We start from the raw sequence: 17,214 nt of genomic DNA, 5'->3' as shown, positions 1-17,214 counted from the left end.
TCCAGTTCTTCTTCTGCGTTCATTCTGCGCTTATTTCACTGCATGCAGACACACTCTGATTGAATGACCTTATGATTTGGCCCACAATGAATCTTCAACGCTGATTGTGCAGGAATGTGGTAAAATAGTTTATGCAGACCTGAGTGTACAGTACTCTTACTGATAGCTGATGGCTTGATCAAAGTAGCCACAAACTACAATATCTTTTATTTAAACATTTATGCAAAGCATTTAAAATGCAATCATAAGGAAAAACAAACAAACATGCAGAGAGTTGTTAGCCGCAACTGGTACAGTAACTGCGTTTTAAATATACACAACTCGTATACCATGGCCAGAGAGAGGGTTGCACATAAGAACACCCTGTTGTGATTGGTTAGGAAGAAATGTTCAGCTGCTTTTTACCTGCAAATAATTAAGTGCATTTGTGTTGTCACCTAATCTAAATGTGTGTCTGATTTATAACACTGTGGCAATTATGTTGTCTCAGACGTCTGCGGTGTTGGGGAATCCTATCTGAGCTGTTTGTTACTGTTTTATCAAGTGGATTTGTTGTGTATCTATCTGCAGACCTGCGGGCGGGCAAGTGTGGGTGGGTGGTGTAATGCGTGCAGCCCCTGGGTGCTCAAGGGAGCTGTGCTGCACAGAGACATGTTTGAAAGGAGCTTAAGAGCTGCCAGGTTTAAGCAGTGACTCCTAATGAGATTACTGAAGCATGGAGGCCACAGCCGAACGTGATCCAGAAACAAACCAGCGCTCAGATTTACAGCCCCGTTGGACACCGTACCTGCAAGACTAGTCTGTGCAAGGCAAGATGGCGTTTGATAGAATCAGTGCATCAGATTAATTAAAACTCAAATCAAATAAAAAAAATAACAAGTAGAATCCTTTGTTACTTTAAAATTAACTAGTGCTTCAGAAATCTTTTTCTTCTTTTAAACTCTGCAGGAGCATAGGTTTCGTTTAAATTCAATTAATGCCCAAAGCTTTTAATTGATTTAATCTCAGCAGGAGCTCTGGATTGTTTTAAATTTGAGTGTTTAGATGCAGCATTGTTTGAAATTGTCAAACATGTACATACCTGACATTTATATTCTTTAGATTTAAAGTTCCCCTGTGGTGAAATCAAGTTTTCAGTGTTGTTTATTAGAGCTGCATGATTCTGGATAAAATGAGAATCACGATTTTTTGGTTTCAAATAGAGATTGCGATTCTCCCACAATTCTTAATAGACAACTAAACAAAATAACATCTAATTTACTAGAGGTCCTGACAAAATATTAATTGCTAGACTCTAATTGCCGGAAAATGTTTAATTAATTTGAAAATGGTTTTTAATATATGAATGACTCATTAATAAATACTTGTTTCATTACTGGATGAATCGGGGTTTAACAAATCTTTTGAATGAATGATTCAATGACAAAATCACTTGTTGACACCTAGTGGCGTAACGAGGTAATTTATACAACAGTTATTTGAAGCGCCACGTAAGTTTAGATTTGCTCTAATTTGATTGCTATCTGATGTCCAGTGTTTATATCCTAACTGTAAACTTGTATCTTAGTACTTCTGTGATAATTTGAATATTAAAATTGCAACTGTTTTGGGCATCCAAGACCAAGTCCTATCTATTTGATTGTGGGAATCCTGAAATCTCAAAAACTGCTTGGCAAACTCACAATTAAATAACATATTTCAAATCAGCAACAAAATCTGACATGAACTGTCCCAAAAATGTTGTTTCTTATGCTCAAATAGCGTTAAAAGAGTTTATTTTTCAGGCTAGACGAGCCAATGCGCATGTGCAGTTCTAATCGCTAGTCTCGGGTTTCTATGGGAACCGGAGCTTCTAACAGCAGCTGCAGTCACGCAATGACTTTATCAATCAGAGATTGGCTCTTTTACTTAGGAGTGACGTATTCTGCCATATTGCACGTTGCAGTTTCTCCCATTCATAACTAATAGGAGTGAAGCGTCTTTCTATATATATAGTCTTTGAAATAACTACTGTGTGGTTCAAAACTGCTCTCTCTGGATCAGCGGCAGCATGAACACAGATGTGAATGTTCCAGTAGGATTTTTGTCAAAGGTTTAATAGACACAGGCGAATCGTTGTCATTAATAAATAAGATTGCGTGGGTGTTTGAATTGAGATCGCGATCTTTTTACAATTAATCGTGCAGCTCTATTGTTTATGTCTTTGTGGTGTTTTTAATATGCTTTAAGACAAACCATGTGCAAATTCATAAGTCAACACCATTGCTAAGTATTTGCTCTTTAAAACTGCAGTGATCTAAAGACAGTCAAAAACGTGGTTTGAAATCGCTGGTGTTTGTGACGACAACTACCTTGTAGCCAATCACGTCAACGTGGCGGTGGGCTTTAGCATATTCATTAACTGACCGCGCAAGGGAGTCTCAAAAGAAGCCAGGTTATCCAAGTACATTTTTCTGTTGATATGAAAAATCAGGTAGATTTAGCAATATAGTGGGTATATGATGTTTATTACGATGTTATAATGAACTATATGCCTTTCTCCACTGACGTTCTGAGTTGTTCAAAGCGTTTTTAAGGAAATGGATTTTTAGAAGGCAGCTGTCTGACTCTGAGATGAAGAATGGGAACATGGTTTGTGTAACATTAACAACACATTATTAGCTGTTTGATAATATGTCCGATGTTGTAAAGAGCGATACCATTGTACAGCGTTTACCTCAGTAAGTTGACCGAGTGGATCTCTGAGCTGGTGTGTGTGAGTGGAGGCGGGGCTAATTAGCATATTCATGAGTCCAGGTATACTAAATGAAGCAAGGGTGAAGAGTTTCATTCAAGCTATTTTAAGGCATGAAGAATTTGTTTTCACAGGAAAAAAAACTTTTAAATATGTCATTTTGGTGATCAAAGATGAGTTTTAAAGGATAAAATTGACTACAGGGGGACTTTAAGAAATGGCCCAGTCTAGCTGGTGTGTTCAGAAAGGAGACAAACTGCAGGAAGGTGAAGATTTTATGTAATAAAAATGTTCATCTGTTTTCTGTAGTTAAAGAGAGAGATGTAATTTGAAACTTGCAGAATGAATTTAGTATGGTGCAGATATGCAGCCTCAGTTTGTTTTTCTTCTGGTTAGTTAAAAATTGCAGCTATTGTATTAGTGAAGTGAATACTTTTTTGCCTTTGTTTAAAAAAAGTTGTAGATCTTTCTTTTTTTGTCTGCGTTCTGTCACTTACTTCTGCAAATTGCTTTTCCTTATGAACGTCACATCAAATGTTTATAGACAGCAGCAGGTTGGTGACCGGGTCTCTGTGTGTTTGTCCTCTCCACAGGCGAGGATGACGGCGTGTGGGAGAGCGGTCTGTCCTATGAATGTCGAACTCTTCTCTTCAAGGCCATTCACAACCTGCTGGAGCGCTGTCTGATGAACCGCAGTTTCGTACGCATTGGAAAATGGTTTGTTAAACCCTATGAAAAGGACGAGAAGCCCATAAACAAAAGGTAAGAAGAATACTATTTCTGTTCAGATGTTCTTATCTTTATTCATGTATGATCATATTTTGATCATAGCATTGATGGAGATTTGAGGAGATATTAATAAATCACTCTTTTATGCTGTGGGCTACAGTGTTTGCAAATTGCATCATCCATTGTAGTCCTTACATTAGAAAAATTATATATGCACCATTCTCAGGCTGCAGTACGCTCTTGTGTGTTTGTGTACATTAGCTTCTTGGCACGTTTCTTGCAGGCGTGCAAGTGCTCTGTCTCCAGCGCTGGATTTCTCCCTGTCAGCATCTGTGCTCTTTGATAAGAAACTGAGACGACGTGTGTAGAGGTGGAAAAAAAGAGCAGCTTGGCTTTTCTCTGCCCTCTGCCACAGTTCTCTCCTCACAGCGTCATTTATTTGCGCTCTTCTCTTATCGTGCTCAAGGTCATTTATACACTCTATTAGCACAGCCAGACAGCTTTCAAGTAGGTTCAAAATAGTGTTCATAATAGTGTTTTTTTTTCATTCAGCAAATCACAGAAAAGGTTGGTAGTCTTCAAGCTCAAAGCATGATATGTATTTGAGGCATTGTTTAATACTGAAATTAATATTTTAATCCTAGAGCCCTTGAATTTTGAAAGATCAGAGTCTGTTGGTTAAACATGGTTGAAACACACATTCCTTTGAGATCGGTTAACAATGCTCTAACTGTGGCTCTGTCTTTTATGGTGCTGTCTGTCTGCAAATCACCGTAAAGTGACAGAAAAAAGGAACAACAGCATTTCCTCCTTCAGCTTACCCTCTTTCACTCATACAGTCACTTTCCTTCCCTCCTTCCCTCTTTCTATTAGTATTCTTTGGATGGCATTGTTGAAGTATTATTATTATTTTTTTTTTTTTTTTGCAACTAGCATTTAAAACCAAATGACCACCATAGCTTGACGTGTTAACCACGGCTTACATGCTCATTAATTATTAATTAAATACTTGCATATTTACTATATACTTAACCCTTTGTCCCTCTCTTATCGTAAACTGATAAAATGTATAGACTCCATCTGTTAGATGTTAGAAGCAAAAGTAAGAAATTTTAATGTGGAGCTTGTAACAGATTTGCTTCTTGTTACATTATCGTTCAAAAGACATTATCGTTTATTTTATTTTTTAAAAGTCTTTAATGCTCACAAAGGCTGTGTTTATTTGATCAGAAATACAGTAAAAACAGTGATATTGTGAAATTATCATTTATAATAATTGTTTATTTTCATGTTTTACAATTTTATTTCTGAGACAGCAAAGCTGTTTTCTGCAAATTTTCCGCAGCTGTTCCTCAGTCTTCAGTGTCACATGATCCTTCAGAAATCATTCTAATATGCTGATTTGGAGCTCAAGAAGCATTTCGTATTATTATCAATGTTGAAAATAGTTTTTGTGTGAAACTGATATATATTTTTCCTGATTGTTTGATGAATTTACTGTTCATCAAACTTCAATCAATTTAATGTATTCTTTTTGAATAAAAGTATTAATTATTATTATTTTTTTTTAAATCATACTGACCCCAAACTTTTGAATTGTTGTGTACATTCCAAGATGGACTTTAATGTCGAAGCAGTGCATGATGTCTCGAGTCTCGAGAGATGTATCGAGAGTTTCTGTAGAGTCCAAACATTGGTCTGTGGTCAGCTTTACTTCATAACACCAAATGTCTCATATTGGTAAAATCTGATTCTTCACTTCCTCGTCAAGAGCCAGAATGTGTGGTAAAACATCTTAATGTGTGTAAGTGGTCGTCTTGTATGTTCAGTCCCTGCATCCCTACGACAAGATAGTGTGAACTGAAGGGATCTGATTCTCATTCGGTACTCACTGAGCCTTTTAAATAACACACTCAGAGGCAGAGGAGCGGGGAACACTGTGTAGTAATGGGCTGGATGATGATTAGAATTTCTGCCTGCTACACTGATTCCCAAAGTTTGCTTTTGTCTCTCTTAGTGCCAAATCCCTCAGTGAATGGTTGTGTGTTCACGTCTTAAGCATCTTAAGCGTCTTAAGTTCACGTCTTGTATTTTTTCCACCAAGCAGGTGTTTAATTTTGCCCCTGAAGAGCCACCATAGCAGAACACACGTGGGTCCCTTAGAGGATATCACCTGTCACAAATATGGCTGTGGGTTCTTGCATGCCATAAAATCTCAAAACACATCTGAATCCTCACAGGCCTCCATTCATAAATGGAAAACTGGCAGGACATCACAGATTGGCCACAACTTGTCCAATTTATGTACGGTATATTATTTAGTAGACTCATTTGTAACATTGAGTGATTTTATTCAAAAATATATTTTGAGATTGGAACAAAAAATATTTAAATAAGGACTAAATGGGCCTCGGGTTAAACTATGAAAGATTGTAGTATTAATAAGCTCCAATGTAATCAGTTTTGCTTTTGGTACTGGAGAATTTCAGAAAATACATTGCAAATTTTCTCACCAACCATTTTTAATTTGCTATAATATAAAGATATTTGGTCTATAATGCATTTTCGCTATTCGCAATCCAGAAGAGAGATCTCTCTTGCATCAGAGTATGTGCCTCTTTCACGCTACAGTGCACACAACACGAATGCCCCTGCTTAATTAGTAACAATGGCGGAGAGAGCTAAACATACAAAAGTGTGGTTACACTTCACTAGAGTCGATGCAGACAGTGCTCATTGCCACAAGTGTAACAAGACTTTTTCTTGTAAGTGTGGAAAGACAAGCAGTCTGTCCAAACATCTCTCAAAAGTGCATCAACACAAAGAACCAATAAGAAAACTGTTAAAAGTACTGGACCGATAAGCAGTATGAAACCCATACCTACTGAACACTAATGGCATTTTTGCCATCAACGAGATTAATTAAATTTTAAAATGTATTAAAATAGAACAGTTATTTTAATAATATTTCACAATATTACTCCTTTTGCTGCATTTTTATAATATTTTGCAATTTGTTTTTAATATTGTTTTTAACCTCTGTGCACTGTTTAGATTAGGTAAGGTGTGTTTAAGGAGTGGATCCATACTCGCAGCACACACGTGCACACTTGCATTCTCTTTTGAGGGATTACCTCAGTAAACTTGTTAGACTTCAGGCCTGTGTTGTCCCCACCTTTGCTTATCCTGATGCCCGCCCTCTAGATCCTTCCGCACGGAAAACACAGACAGCCTTAGCAGCGCCGCTTGCTTCCTCTCCCCCTCTATCTTTCCCTGCAGGTTTTTTCTTTTCTTTTTCTTTTTCTTTTTCTTTTTTTTTAAGAATTCCAACTCGTGAATAGACCCAAACCCTTTCTGTTCTGTTCTGCGCTGTGTTGTCTTGCGTATGAGCAAAAGTGTCTTGTGGTTTCTCTATAATTAGAGGATCTGTGTGGAAGGGAGCTCGGAAGCTGGGCTCAGAGGAATGCCAGAGAACATGTTTTGTTTTATTAGATTTTATTTATTTATTTATTTGACTTACACACTCCAGCCATATATATCTCTGTAGTTTGTGTGTGTGTGTTTGTGTAACTATGCTCAGTCACTAGGCGGTTCTCCCATTGGCTGGCTGTGTTGTCACACGGTGCCGCTCTGTAACCAAACCCGATGTGTTTTAGCTGCTTACATCATCCTTCATACAGGTCAGAGCTGTGATCGTGCACACTCTTTCTCTCTCTCTCATGGTGGGTGTGAGCTGTTACCATGGTTAATCCACAGTGTGTTCTTTTATGGGCAGTGCTCGTAGGGGAGCCGGGTGATGCGTGAGCCAGTGCAGAACATGATGCATTCCCTGCACGTCACTCACGGCACTCAACAATTATTGTGGTGTAGTGGCGCAGTCATACTGTAAAGGGTATTAAAGATGCATCTGTGATTTTTCTGTTTGCTTAGCAAGGCAGCGGAGGAGACAACTGCGGCTGCAGTGCTCAATATATCCATCACGATCTGTGTAAAACCGCACACATTTCTGAACATCTGTACACACCCGCAGAAATCTCACGTAATAAAATCATGCGCTTACATAGGCACAAAATCATTTGCATGCAGAAATGCATGCACGGTCTCCTTGAGATGCACATCTATGACACACTACAGGCTAGGATGTTTTATAGGGGTTTGCACACAACTGTCACAAACACATTCACACACCAGCAGATGCAACATCTTTTCAGCAACGGGATTCCACAGAGAGTGGAGCGGCATGTGATCTGGTGTGTTTATCTATTATGAATGAACTTGCTGTAGCTATACTGCTAAAAGGATGAATTTCTCCACACCAGGTCCCTTGTTTCTTTGTCTCGGTCATGACCAGACCCACACAGAATCTTTCTGCAGAATTAGGGCATCTGTCATTTGCAAAGTTCAATAAATCGAGTCCCCCAATAAATACATGGTCATTTATTAAAATGTAGTGATGGAACAGAAGTAGTGACAGGTTTTCTTCTGTATTGTCATCCAAGTCAAACAGATTATCAGAAAATAAAAGGATGTAAGGCGTGACTTGGCTGGATGGAGACAAATCTGAAGGCGAGATTCTAGTTGATGATTGTAAGAAAGATAATTACATCATCAGAGAGAAATCTGTCAATTCACTGGAAGGTCCAGTTATGATATTTTGAATTAAAAAAAAGATAATTAAGATGCATGTCAAAAATAGATGGGGTGAATTTCCATATCATGCTGACTTTAAAGATTTGGACCAATTTTATTATTTTAGCTTTGAACTAGGGCTGCACGATTAATTGAAATTAAACTGCATGCGATTTGGCAAAGGCTACGTTTACTTTTTTTTTTTTTAAATGTGCATCTTGTCAGTGCAGCACGGCTCTGTGATCAGTACTAAATGCTGCTCTATCTGAAAGCCAGAGGGCGATCTTGTGCGGAAACTCCAATTATGCCCCACAGAAGTATGATAACTCATGTCATTCCAGGAAATCCTTATGGGCATCATACTATCACTGTAGCCGAATAAACAGAAGATTGAAACACTTTGATTGATTGATTTAAACGTGACTAATAAACACACGACTACGACAGTATATGGTTTATCTGAGTTCTTCAAGCCTTCTCGGGTATTTTCATGATAATAAAGTATATTTATACTTCAGTGCTAATCGACATAGCCTTTATCACTGTATAGAATACTATGAAATACTTTGTGTGCCTTATTCTGTTTAAGAAGCCGCATCATCTCACAAAAGGATGCTATTTCAAACACTCAACTGGAGTTGTGACGCGAGTTTGGAGTAAAAACATGTTATGTTATAAGCAACTCAAACTTGCAGTACTTTTACTACTGATCACAGAGCTGTGCTTCACTGGCAAGCTGAGCATAAAACATAATCGCAGCCTAAGTCATATCAGTTTAAGAGCGATTTCTTGTTAATTGCGATTAACCGTGCAGCCCTACTTTAAACATAACTCTGCAGATATTCCTCAAAATTAGTGTAGAAAAAAAAAAATCTGCAGATTCTGTCTGGGCCTTTTCCGTGTTATTGCAATTTGGATGGGAAAGGAACGGTAGATCCCATGTGTGATTGCACACATTTTGTCATTGTTTCATGTTTAAGTTCAAAGGCATGTCCAGATTACATCATTATATAGTCTGATATCCATTTTTCTACCCTTCACTCCTGGACAGCTTCAGATAAACACAGTGTAGTAAATCTGGAACATTCAGGGTGCGTCCAGAAGATCGCTGTAAATTTAGAACCCTGCCCAGGCTACAGCTCCCAGCTCCTCTCTGCTGCTTTCTGAGCTCAGTTCCACGAGACTGATGTGAGATTCCTGACATTCCAGAACTCCTACTCTCATTTCCCATTCCTGTACTCCACTCACACACTTATTGACGCTACACACTGGTCATAGATATCAATGGTGAATGCTGAAATTTCAACTCTCTCTCCAGTTTTATTCTGTTTTTTTCCCCCTGCCTCTTCATTCTCATCCATCTCGTCTCCTTCTCCTCAGATGCTCACTGCACTCTGGCCTTGACCCTGTACATTGACTTCATCAGAAGCTCCTATCTTTGCTCTAAGGAGTGTGTGTGGAGAGTCTCTGCAGTGAATAGATTTACAATCTGTGGAGATGTTCCAGGGTCTCTGGTCTGGCACCTCCCCCTATTTTCAAAAAGCATGTTGATTTAAAAAAAAAAAAAAAAAAAGTCCCTTTTTCCTATAAAGTTTAATTTTGAGGGTGGAATTTATGGGCGGTATATTGAGAAAGTCAAGGTGTTCTGGCTCACTTTAGAGGGGTTTGTTGGCTCAAGGAGCATTATAGAGTAGATCTACATCAGCTTACATGCAAAAGTGTACAAAGAAAACGAGCACCCATACATATTGCATTTAAAATCATTCTACATCATAGATGTTTTAAAAAAAGTCTTGAATTTTTGTAGCTTAGAAATTACTTGCTTCACTTTTTAAAATCCAAATACAGTCTCTAGGGAGCACCGCTATTAATTGTTTTCCGTTTATTAGTTTTATAACAAATTTTGCATTTGAAGCATAATTCAAAACCCATCCCTGTGTGGCTGTTTGTCAAGATTGAGAGTCTCTATGGCTTGGAGCCAATCAGGTCCTCTTTTAGTTAGAACATTGGCTTTGTATTTAGTGAAAGCCTGTTACATAAGATCAATAAACATTTAATTAGCATAAGTGACTGTTGACTAACTAACATTTTGTTTGAGAACCGTCTAGCCGGGTTTGTTCAGCTGTTATGACGAGGCAAACGGTAAAAGCGTGCAGAATATGAGCTCTAGTCGTCTAATCTAGAGGCTTTTTAAGTTTTGTTATTGACTCTGAGCGCTTCGTTTAAAGGCCACACTTCATGAATGAGTGAGAGGATGTCCTCCTCTCTCTCTCTGTGTGTGTAAAGGCTTTGTTTGGAGGATCTTTGATAGATGCAGTAGACCGTGTATGTTTGTGTGTTAACTGCCATTGCTCTGTGGTCGACTGCTTTAATCTGAAGGTATTTCAGAGAGTCTCAGTTCTCTATTTGTGGTAAATGAGTTGCTGTTACTAATGCACTTCAGTACAGTGGCTGACGTCTTCCAGGGGTTTGGTTTGGAGAGAGGCAGTGTAACGGCATGTTCCTTCAGTTGATCACCTGATCTTGCTACTGCTATTGGTCAGGTGACGGAAGACAGACAGTTTGTCATGTGGTTTTACACATGTGACATGTTAGAGGGATAGTTCACCCAAAAATAAAAATATGAATGAGTAAATCATGTCTGAATTTGATGTTTTGTACTGACTGTCTCCACATCATCTCTTGTTTTACATTTTTTAACACTCCAGTACTATTTTAGTATTATTTATATACCATTATAGTGTAATTGTTTATATTTTCAGTTTCATTTGTTTTAGTAGCTTTTGTCTTATTTTTTAATATTAGTATTTTATTTTTAGTTTAAATTCGAGTACTAAAATTACTATTCAGTTAATTGCTATAGCAACAGTTCATCTAATAGGCAAGTATTTCATCTAATATTTATATTTTATTTTAGCATTATTTTAATTAAGAAACTTTTTAGTATTTTTTTTTATTTTTATTTTTTTATTTTTTATTAAATAGTTTTAAGATTAGTTAACAATATCAACACACTCAAATGACTGAAGCAGGATTTATCCAGTAGCTCTTTGAACATTCTGCATGACAAGACAGTTAAATGTGAATTATTTTGGATACTTAGACAGAGAGGCTTTTCAGATGACTTGTCCACAGGGGCGCAGACACCACCTGTTTGCCTGTGCCTGGGTGTGCTGCATGTGTAAAGTCGTTGAATTGAGATGTGAAGTGTATTTGTGGGTTTTGTTGTAGGAGTTTGCTACGCCCTGACCAGAGCCACTGCTTTCAGGAAATCAGTAACAGCCCAACACTACAACAACTGTGGAATGTTACCTCTCTTTTTCTTTTTCTTTCTCATGCTGTTTTTCTCACCACAAGCGGTTTATTTATTTATTTTTTCCTAATGCTCTTTTTTTCATTCTGCTAATTTCCCCCCCTCTAAACCTTATTGGGTTACCTGATTGGGACCTCTTTTCTCTTTTTTTTTTTTTTTTTTTTTTTTTTCTTTTTCTTGTTTTTTAGATGGAAATGCACAGTCATCATAATTAGCTAGTGTTATCAGGAGTAGCTGGTGTCCTGAGTTCTATTTTTGTCTTCGGATGACTGCTGCAGGGACCATAAAACTGGTTTGCACTTAGGCAGTGTATTTTTAACAGACATATCAAAAGTTTGGAGTCTGTAACATTTTTTTGTTTCAATAAGAAGTCTTGTGCTCAACAAGGCTGCACTTTTTTGATTAAACATACACTACAAACAGTAATATTGTTAAATATTATTACAATTTCAAATATTTTAATATCATTTAAAAAATAATTTATTCCTGTGATGCAAATCTGAATTTTCAGCAGCCATTACTCCAGTCTTCAGTGTCGCATGATCCTTCAGAAATCTGATTTCAACAGAACACCATTTGAAATGGAAATATTTTGTAACATATAAATGTCTTAACTTTCACTTGATCAATTTAATGCCATTGCTGAAGTATTAGTTTCTTAAAAAAAATGTACTGACCCTAAAATTTTGAACTGTTTAAGTATTTTTATTTGTTTTTTCTTTGTGACAAAAAGTACAACCACTTGCAGAATCATAAAGTATAAATAAAAAGTCCCTCTGTCTCAAAAATATGAAGACTAGGGCTGGGCGATATAGCTGAAAACTGTATCACGATATCAGTGTTTCATATCGGTCGATATCGATAATTATTGATATTTTTTCTGACCCATTTAAAATAAGGACCAGGAGAAAAATATATTACATTTAAACATTTTTATTTTAAACTTAACCTTCCTCTGATCATAATCCCCTCAGTTATTAAGACAGAAATGTCAACAACCATGGAACACTCAAATAATTAAAATGTTGTGCGGTGTTGCAGCTACAGATGTTGTTGGTTGAATACGGCTGTGCTCCAAAGGGTGAGCACGGCTAAGGTGGTACATCAAGTTCGTGGTATTACCAGTCTTGCATAATTTGCAGACGACATTGGTCTGACTACGGTCAGACTTATAATATCCAAAAAACTGCCATACTGGCGAGCTGACTTTTCCTCTTTTATTTACAATTTCCTCGCTCGCTGCGGCACTCATTTTCTGCTTATCAGTTGCCGGTTACTGAAGAGGAATCCAGCAGACCAGCACACAACAACGATATGGCGCAACCAAACATGATACTGTTACATGATTGGCTGTTAGCGTGTCACTCCCTACGTTGCTAGGTTACCAGAGAGCGAGTGCCTTTGTTAATGCAACCAAACTTGCTTCGCAACCTCTGTTTTCTTCTGACGAAGAATTAAAAAAATATTGAACGTTTTATCGAACACATTTTTTATTGATATCGATCACGTGTCTATCGCGATACATATCGTTATCGTTTTATCGCCCAGCCCTAATGAAGACATAATTGTATTCATCTTAGTTAAACATCTGATGATGAATTGCCCACTTAGGGATAAGGTGTCTGAAGATGCCAACAGGTGTTGCTCTGTTTATTTTCTCATTTCCAAAGACAGTTTTTTTTATTTTCATTTGTTGAGTGATAATTTTGGACTGGTGTGAACTTGGGCAGGAACAGTGGTTACAGGTCATGTTTTTGTTTTGGGGCTGGTCAGTGAGGCACACACTGATCGCTCTGTCTGTCACTGAATAGAGAACTTCAGGAGCATGCTGTTATTGAGCACACTGTGTGTGTAGACCATGTGATCAAATCTGATGGTGCAGCAGTATTGAGCTCGCTCAGAGAGCCTCCTTTTGTGTGCATTGTTGTACAGAGCGTTTAAGACCTGTGTGTGGCTAAAATAACGTCAGATGGCAGTTGTACTAATATCTCTACAGGGGGCAGCCTGCTGTAAAACATCCTCCCACTTTGGCTGGACCAGAGACACATCCATAACCACTTTATTATATATCCAGAATAAGTGTTGTGGAACTAAACCCGGGTGCACACTGTACGATTTATAATAGTCCTTTACTATTGTTGCTTGTCAGACTGTATGAACATGATCCTCGCTGTAATCCATGTCACACTGTAGGATCTCAGTTGTCATTAATGTCAGACTGTACGGCAGTCAAGAAGTGTTAAAAAAACGGACGCGTACACAAGAAGATTCGTCCGGGGTTTTACATCATCAATCCAAGTTCGTGTCATTACTCTGCTGATGGTGAACATGTCAAACTAGTGATCAAAGACTTCAGATTTTGGCCTAGGATCAGAGGAATCTTTTAGCATTTACAAAAATTGGTCTCAGATAGCCAAATTGTGGCCAAAATCGTACAGTGCAAGACTTGATATATGATATTCTGTTCTCTGGACATAGCTTGTGTCCCTCCTTCATTGTAAGTTGTTGTCATTTTAGTATCTTCTTGGTAAAAATCATTAAAACTGATTGCTTAGAAAAAAGTAAAAACGTACCTCTTGAATGCATGAATTTGAGGTGTTATGTTTGTCGCACAAACTTTGTTTGATACTTCGGTATGGGGCTTGTTCAGATCTCTAACCCCAAGTATAAGCAATAGTAATTGCAACAATTGCCGTAGCAAGCATAATGAGTTCATGCAGGAACTTTTTTTCATTTTACAAATGTTTCCTTTTAAAGCATAATGCAGTGGCATTTCATGGAAATACAAGAGGGTTTTTCTGGTTAAGCAATTTTGCCAATGGACTACTTTTGCTTTAAGATGCTTTAATGCCTGCGATGATTCCAGATCAGCAGAGCAACTCTAATGCGCCGTGGAACGAAGGGTTTTAAGCACATATTAGGAAGCTGGTGTAGTTTGGACTGATTTTCACAGAGCTCAGGCTTTACAGAGCTCAGAGTGTGACTAATGTAGAAGAAGTGTTATTGTTCCTTTACATATATTAAAGAGCCTCATGCATATTCATGAGGAGAAGGGTCAAACACAGTGTAATCCTCGAGGTTAAAGAGCAGACGCTTGCATCTCAATGATGTGTGATGTTTCTCACGTATTTGAAATATTGACAATACTGTTTTTAGTTACAAATGAATACAATTTGTTTAGGCATGTAATGATCACATCAGATGGCAGTTAAATGATTCACAAGATTGCAGTGACGCTGATTATATGACTCATTCTGTAAATGCATTAGAAATCCAATCAGATGATACATCCTTAGTAGTTGGGTTTTTATGATTAATCCGTTTCTTTCTTTCTTGTTGAAGCACGTGTTGCTGCTTAACTTAAACACCTGTTTCTCTCTCTCTCTCTCTCTTTCTTAGAGAACACCTGTCTTGCTCCTTCACGTTCTTCCTGCATGGAGACAGTAATGTGTGCACCAGTGTGGAGATCAACCAGCACCAGCCCGTGTACCACCTGAGCGAGGAGCACCTGACACTGGCCCAGCAGGCCTCCAGCCCATTCCAAGGTGATAGAACACTCTATACTTGATATGCTTTTTCATCTTTCCCCCCCTCTCTCCTCTGCTTTTGTTTCTTTTCTCCCTTTTACTCTTTCCAGCATTTCCTTTCTAATCAAAGCTGAGATGAGGTTTATAATTAGTAAAGCCCAGTGGCATCCAGTCTGCCCCTCCTTATCTCGAGGAAGAAAAAAAAAAAAAAAAAAAAAATTAAAATACAGAAATAGTGTTAAAGACCTTTTCCTGTTGTAGGTACTTGGGGAAGAGGGAAGTGTTCTTCATTACCGGTAACATGAGCAGGGCTTGACGTCCTGATGATGACTTCTGCACATCCTTAAATCCTGAAATGCTCAAACAGAAGCAAACTGTATGATTTGATGTTTTTATTTTTATTGAGCAAACCTTTAAGTTCCAGAAAGGTAGAATTAAGTGGTCCTTCCAAAAGGCTGTTAGTGATGGTAACTTCAACCTTTTGACGCGTATGATCACACCGGTGTGATTAGAACATTTAGTGCATCACGTGATCAACTGCTAAATTCAGATATGCTTTTTGTTCTTTGGCTGGCGTTGAGCCAGAGACTCAGAGACTCAGCGCTTGTCATATCTCACAACTATTCAGTGTTTTCAACCACATAATGTTTATTTTAGGGTTCATACATTTAAATTCACATAAGTACTAGCAAAACAATACATTTATAGTTTGAAAAATACACACTGATGTCTATGGAAGCGGCAATAACAATCCTTTTAATTATAAATTGATGACGTGTTTTATTCATATCAGATACACATTGTGTAGGGAACTATGAAGTTTACTCTATCCTTCTCCCACTTCACTGGCCACTTACTTTCATGTATTTCGGGAGAAGTGGAGGAATTGACGTGTTGTAAATCCGACAGATCTGATTCTCTGAATTGCGGTGCAAACTAACATGGCGGCGCGCATTATAGATCAGCTAACATGATCATTATAAATGTTTTTAACGACAAAACACATTCACTTATACATATTGAGAATTGGAATATCAGGTAGTTGATGTCATAGCTAACAATTGAGAATATTTTGAATAAAAAAGGAAAACGAAATAAAAGCGATACATCTGTCATACAGTGCTATTGTGGCTGCGGTGTGTCACATGACAAGCATGACGCATCGCCATGGAAATAATAAGGTGAAATGTTCTAAAATAATGGTTGCCTTAAAAAACAAACAAACAAACAAACAAAAAAAACACGTTGTGGGGTCAGTTAGAATATTTTAAACTGACATGTGAAAAGGTTAAGGATTTGCCATTTATGAACGTGTCCCATGGTGGGAAATCATCGCACTTTAGAAGATTTAGGCCTATTTAAAGGCACAGTATGTAAGGTTTTCTGCTAGAGGTTGTTTATTCAAAACAAAGGCATAGCTTGATGAAGCCATAAATGAGCATGGAATCATGGGAGTTGTTGTCTTCACCTCCACAGCCAATGGAAAACAACCCGACGGGACTCGGGCAGAAGTCATGTTCATGGACGAGCTAATGTATTAAAGTTTTAATAACATTACTTTGGTATGAGGCAGGGCAGGGGGCAAGAGCATGCAACATTTTACGTTGCTGTATTTATTATGCCTATATGCCGCAGTCGGTCGCTGCCGCTCGTTTTCTTTTTATGTACATTTTATGATTAAGGTTACGTTTAAGTCCGCCGCCTCCATCCCTGAACTTGAACTTTGTTACGGTTACGTTTCATCACTTAATTTCACGTTATTTTATTCCAATGAAATAGCCACAAGTGCTGAATTTGCTACTCATGCAGGTCTGTTTATTTGACGAATTAAGTTTGTGGGGTACCGCAGCACTCTACTTGGTCAAAACAATCATACTAAAAATACCTTTGTGTCTGTTGAAAGTTATCTAACGTTACTCTGTGCATTATCTTGGTGGCTGGTATGAGACACTTGTTGCACATTCACACATGGCAGCTCATAAAAAACAAAATGCTGTATTAAACACAAAATATGGGATGTCGTTCCAGCCCTCGTATATAATAATGATTAGATTTTTGTCGATAAAGGTATCCAAACAGTTGCTCACCTGTCTAATAAAACGCATAATATATTAAAGCATCTTTGGTGTTTCAATGGTTTTATGGAAGTAAAACCGTAAATCAAGGGTAACGTGGATATGACGTCAATGACAGGCAATGCAATGACACGGGCCATTACGCTGGTTAAAATTGCTGATTTCTCTGGAATTGTTGGAAACATTAGGGAAAATAAGTACACAAGT

At 37.9% G+C, this 17,214-nt stretch overlaps 1 protein-coding gene across 1 annotated transcript in view; it reads left to right on the top strand.

Annotated features, from left to right (window-relative positions):
* med13a (mediator complex subunit 13a) overlaps positions 1 to 17,214 on the top strand; it is a 75,256-nt gene that overhangs the window by 22,207 nt on the left and 35,835 nt on the right. Inside the window, exons 3-4 of the mRNA XM_051909178.1 lie at positions 3,328 to 3,496; positions 14,805 to 14,950. Of these exons, the coding sequence (XP_051765138.1) occupies positions 3,328 to 3,496; positions 14,805 to 14,950 (315 nt within the window). The remainder of the gene's footprint in view (positions 1 to 3,327; positions 3,497 to 14,804; positions 14,951 to 17,214) is intronic.

This window comes from Ctenopharyngodon idella, chromosome 10, assembly GCF_019924925.1.
Source record: "Ctenopharyngodon idella isolate HZGC_01 chromosome 10, HZGC01, whole genome shotgun sequence".
In the NCBI taxonomy this organism is placed as follows: Eukaryota; Metazoa; Chordata; class Actinopteri; order Cypriniformes; family Xenocyprididae; genus Ctenopharyngodon; species Ctenopharyngodon idella.
This window is presented reverse-complemented; position numbering and strand designations above follow the sequence as displayed.